A 5943-nucleotide genomic window follows, 5' to 3' on the forward strand; every position below is an offset into this window, starting at 1 on the left:
GAACTAAATCACTTGCGTGTTGAAGTGTATGAGTAACTAGTGTACCTATCCGCGCTTCGCACGGTTATAAGAAAAATTTTAATATATTTTTAAATAATTAATGTCACTATTTGATAAATGTTTTAATAAATAATATAATAAAAGAGAGAAATAAATTAAAATACGATTTTGATATTACTTATTCAGAAAAATCGCTAAATATAAATTTTTATACTGATAAAAGAGTTGAAAATATAAATGTTGATATGAAAAGCTTCAGTTAATTGACAATCTAATTATCATAGTTTCATACTAAATTCAATAATTTTTATAGAAACATTATTGGTTCAATCAACAATATTAAATCTACTCGATCATAAATTACGTGACTTTATATTTTATAAGTGACACAATAATGCAAATAAATAAATAAAGATACATTTATGGTAAATCATAGTGAGAAAGAAAAATACTTGTATTATATTCTAACATAGTTGTGCACGAAATTCAAATGTTAGTGACATATTTTTTTGATGTTAATATTGACACTCATCTAATGCAATTTGTGTCTCATAAAATTCATTAATATTAAATTTTGTGTATTTAAACTCCCATTTTTGTAGAGACATTGCAAGAAGGGAGAATTAAATTGCAATAGTGCAACATTACGATTGAAGTTATATTTTTACAATAAAAAATAAAAAAATTAAACACATAACATAAATTGAGATAAAAAATATAAGTCATGATATCATTTAGAGACTTGGTGTGATATTTACCTAATCCAATTGTATAGAGATTATCAAAGAGCGACAAAGAAATAGTTTTTTAAAGTAATACGTGTATGCAATGTTGAAGATAGGACAATAAAAAGTTTGACAACATTAATATAATTATTTTTTTCATTAAAATATTATCGTGGTAATTATTTTAAATAAATTGAAGTAATAACTCTCCAAAAGATAACTCCTCCTTTGATGTAGAAAAAATAAAAGAAGCTTTTATTTGCTTTCAATAATAATCAATTTAATACACATTAATCATTTATTCACATTTATTATGGGAAAAAGAAAAAAATGACTCTTATTATCCTTATATACACCCCATTTATGAAGTTAAGAATAAAATTAATTTTTATATATGATTGTTTAACACTTTTAACATAAATTTGTTATTGAAAAAATTAAGTGATGGAATTTAAAGTTTTTCTCAAAAATAAAAGAGAGTTAAGGAAATTATGTTTTTAGTTATTTATTTATTTATATGTATATAATTCCTAGTTTTACTACACATATAAATTTTATCATTTTTTTAATAAAAAAAAATTAATACCGTTATTTATAGGACAACAATATGAAATATCAAATGATATCATGAACATGATTATTAATATAATTTAAGAGTTATGATCATCAAAAGTCATTAAAGTATGAAAAATAAAGATACTTAAATTTTTATATTAAACATATGAATCAATGAAGGAGTAGTAATTGATACATTCATTTTTGTACAATAGTAAGAAATAAATAAATAGAAGAATTGTTCAAAAAAATAAAATAAATAAGATTCTTGGCCAAAGAAATGTGCTACACCACTTTTTTATATCTAGATAATTCTTATGTTGGTACAAAAAGTAGATTGAGAGTGAACATCTTCACTAAATCATTTTTATCCTAAATAAATACTTTTGTATATCAATTCTGACCAAACATATTGTAATAGTGATCTCTGAAAATCTCAAAAACTTGAGAACTTCTAATATTATTATTATTATTATTAATAATAATAATAAATAAATAAATAAACAAAAAATATGAAGACTATAAAGTTCCATATCAATAAACATCTTTTTATAAATTATACAATATTTTAAAATTATGAATTAACTTAACATTCTCGTGTTCCATCATAAATTAATAGTTGATTTACATGACTACAAAACTATATACACATGCTTTATTGAGTAGCATACATGTATGTCTTGCTTTCTTTTTCGCTTCTATTTTCAATAATATCCTGACATGAAAACGAAATAAGTTAACATTACAACAACAACAAAATATAAAAATGAAGTTAACTAATCAAATAAAAACTTTAAAGAATATTTAATTATGAGTTAAAGATAAAGGAAGGATTTTTTTTATCAATATAACAAAACCTAATGCTTCAAAAACAACAAAAAGAAGAAAACAAGAAATTCTCTATAGACTACAAAGAGAAGCAAAAAGAAAAAATCAAACAGTTTTGTCCAAAAAAACTTTGTGATTCATATTATCATGAATTCAAAAATAATAATATTGAATGTATAATTGCGAAAGAGAAAAAGTGATAACTATATTAGGCACATCAAATAGTTTTACCTTGTTAAAGCGAACTGCATAAAAATATCTAACAACCTTCATTATAGATCTCTCCTGCAAAATTAGATTAAAGAAGACAAAAAATTAACCAACAAAAGAGATAAAAGATAAAGAATGAGGAAAAATGTAAAAAACTAATAATCATCATATATGTCTCAAAATAGGTTTTTATAAGTGTGATTTTAAGATGACATAAATTTGTATATTAAATTATTTGAAGGTTATGAATATGAAAGATTAGGAATTATGGACATTATTAATATTTATGTAATTGAAGAGGTATGAAAATAAAATAATTGAAAGAAATAAGAGAAGAATGCCAAAAAAAACCACAAAAAAAATAAAATAAGAATCAAACCACGTCACCGTTTTCATATCCAGCATTATTATATAATATATAGATTTTGGGGATCGGAAGAAGCTGTTGTTAATTTCTAAGCCAATTATTTTTGGGGAAATTTCCAATTGAGGGTTTAATTTGATCATCAAACTATGGCAACAACTAAGGTCTACGTAGTGTAAGTGATCGCCTCCTTATTCAACTGAATGAATTTGCAATAGCATCTGTCTTCTCTGTGTTAATCAATCTTTTGTTTTTCATAATTTGAATGGTAGGTATTACTCACTTTATGGCCATGTGGAGACTATGGCACGAGAAATACAACGGGGAGTCAATTCAGTTAAGGGCGTCGAAGCAACACTTTGGCAGGTAATCGCTCCGGGCTTCGATTCCCGTATTGAAGTCCGATTAATTTAAATTCACGCTGCACGTAACCTTTTTTTTTGGGGGGAAGCGCTCCCTGCCGAGGCGGGAGGAGCGGACCTTATGAGCATAGAAGTTTCTGCTTTAGCTTTATGGGTTTCAATTTTTACTTGAATTTAAGTTATATATACTGATTTTGTAAAAAATAATAATTCATTGTTGATGTAGGCGGTTCAATTTTAATATGTGCAAGCAGGACAAAAACATTTTTTTTTTCTTTTTTTTGTGTTTATATAGGAAGTCTTGAATTTCATTTAGGGAAGATGAGGTTTTAGTAGAGTTTAACAGGTGGTTCAAAAATTACTTAAGGTGGCGAGTTTGAATTATAGGTGTGCCAAGGTCTTGCATTTTATGGAATTTCTTTGTTAGAATTCTTGGCTCTGCGGCATGCTATAATCGGCTTTTAATCAAGTTGATAAAGGTTAAATTCTATTTATTACTAGTTCCATGAATTTGATCCGTAGACATGTAGGTTCCGGAGACGCTTCCTGAGAAGATATTGGAGAAGATGAAGGCTCCTAAAAAGCCTGATGATGTGCCTGAGATCACACCTGAGCAGCTCTTGGAAGCTGATGGTTTCATCTTTGGTTTCCCTTCTCGTTTTGGTGTGATGGCTGCCCAATTCAAAGCCTTTTTTGATGCCTCCGATGAGATATGGGCAACTCAAGCGTTAGCTGGTAAACCTGCTGGAATCTTTTGGAGTACTGGTTTTCATGGAGGTGGCCAAGAGCTTAGTGCGTGAGTACTTCATTATCCGTTCTCTGCTTTGTTTACTCTGTGCTGTTGTTGCTTTCACCTGTATAAATTGACCATCAAAATAGAGTTCTTGACTTGTATTGTATTGAGTTTTTAGGACTAACTATCCTGCAAGACTTAGACTGTAGACTGTAGTATAAGGGACTGAAGAATTTCTAGTTACCTAAGTACTTCAACTCGGTATACGTATGAAGTTAGAGATCTTTCATCAGTAACTGTATAAACAGTATGAGGATTAGCGCTTGACGAGATCCATAGAAGTAATTTGAAATTTTTTTCTAGTGGCAAGTGGATTGAAGCCTAGAATTGTGTTAACCAACCATAGTGGGGGAAGTTCATGGCTTTGCTGTTATTTCATCGAATAATTTCCAATTTCCGAAGTTCTTACAATACTTAAAGGACTCGCTTTGACACATCAAAAACTTTTTGATCTTACAAGAAATATAGTTGTACCATCAACTATCCGTCTACTCCCAAAAACACAGTTTGCATTACCATCCCCTTGTTCATTTTGATCTTGATATTGCATAAAAACCAAGGCCACAAATAAGAACATAAGAAATCAATTACTCACGTTTCCCGAGCAGGACACATACTTCATGAAACTGAATAAGTCGCGTTTAAGATCTTGTTATTATAGTCTTGAGAGTGATTTTTGATTCAAATGTCTATTTCCAGATTGATCAACGCTCCTGAAAAGAACATGCAATAGTTTTCTTTCCTCTTACTCTTTTTCTTATTTTGGGATGAATCATGCAATATCTTTCTATCATTGTAAGACTAAAGGTCCAAATCCAGCATTTTGGCTGATAAACCCAAACGCAACGTAGACAGATACATGAAGTTTCTCATGGATTGTTATATCATTTGGAGAATACTATTTGTTGTCACTACTGTTTCGTATATTCATATCCTCTCTTTTTATTGAGTGTTTTTTGTTACAGTTCTTTCATTGACACGAACTCATGTTGATTGCAGACTAACAGCTGTAACTCAATTGGCACATCATGGCATGATATTTGTTCCTCTTGGATATACTTTTGGTAAAGGAATGTTTGAGATGGATGAGGTGAAAGGTGGATCTTCCTATGGAGCTGGAACTTATGCTGCAGACGGTTCTCGTCAGCCCACAGAACTGGAACTTCAACAAGCCTTCCATCAGGGTAAATATACTGCTGAAATTACAAAGAAACTCAAGTAATTGATCACAGAACAAAAGAGCAAAAAGAGAAAGTTAAAATACAATCAAGACATATTAGCAATCTATCACTGAAATGGGAAGTCCAGAAAAGTAAACTCTGTCTACAAATGTACATCAATTGTATAAGCCTTTTTACTCTGTAAACTATGCTTATATTCTGTTCGCGTTAATTGATGCTCTACTCTAACCCACGAGAGTAGCTGAGTTTGTTGAGCAAGGGATCTCAGGTTTGAAACCCTTCACATGTTTTCTCTATTTAGCTCGTTGCACAAGATTTGCCTAGTGCGATTTACCTCTCCTATGATTTGTTGGCTATTATACTATAGCGGGTTTTACCTGTGCGCACCAGAAAGTAATTGATCTTCTACCTGTTAATTTGTTAACTGAAATGTAAATTGATCCTCTATGTAAAATTTAATTACCTGCCCATATGCTTTCTCCAATAAGCCTATGTGGCCTAATGGTTCCTTTTTCTATCATATTATATAAAAATTTAAGAAGCGAAAATAGAACCCAATATGTTCTAAGAGAAAAAAAAATAATACTTGATAATTATATTTCCATTATCAATTCTTCTAAAAATGTGGCATTAATTTATGTGGCTGAATTTAAAACACGAGGATCTAATTATTAATATTTGGATGTAGAGATTTTTATTTGCTTAAAATAAAATTTGCAGATTTACAAGTTCATAAAATATTATAAACTAGTATTGTTTTATAAATTCCGTGATATTAAATTTGCAGATTCACGGAATTTATAAAACAATACTTAAAACCTACCAGTCATTAAAACTAAAACACTATATTATCTTACATACTCCCTCTGTCCTAATTCCTTATCCACTTTTCCTTTTTTAGTTGTCCCTAATTACTTGTACATTT

At 29.3% G+C, this 5943-nt stretch overlaps 1 protein-coding gene across 1 annotated transcript; it reads left to right on the forward strand.

Moving 5' to 3' along the window:
- The first annotated feature begins 2740 nt into the window (after positions 1-2740).
- LOC125807606 (probable NAD(P)H dehydrogenase (quinone) FQR1-like 3) lies at positions 2741-5203 on the forward strand. The gene is made up of 4 exons (XM_049487344.1): positions 2741-2857; positions 2955-3048; positions 3575-3840; positions 4837-5203. Exons 1-4 carry the CDS (start codon positions 2832-2834, stop codon positions 5057-5059), a joined length of 609 nt encoding a protein of 202 aa, XP_049343301.1. The 5' UTR covers positions 2741-2831; the 3' UTR covers positions 5060-5203.
- The last annotated feature ends 740 nt before the right edge of the window (positions 5204-5943 follow it).

This window comes from Solanum verrucosum, unplaced genomic scaffold (genome assembly GCF_900185275.1).
Source record: "Solanum verrucosum unplaced genomic scaffold, falcon-dt-bn FXZP01000183.1, whole genome shotgun sequence".
Lineage (NCBI taxonomy): Eukaryota > Viridiplantae > Streptophyta > Magnoliopsida > Solanales > Solanaceae > Solanum > Solanum verrucosum.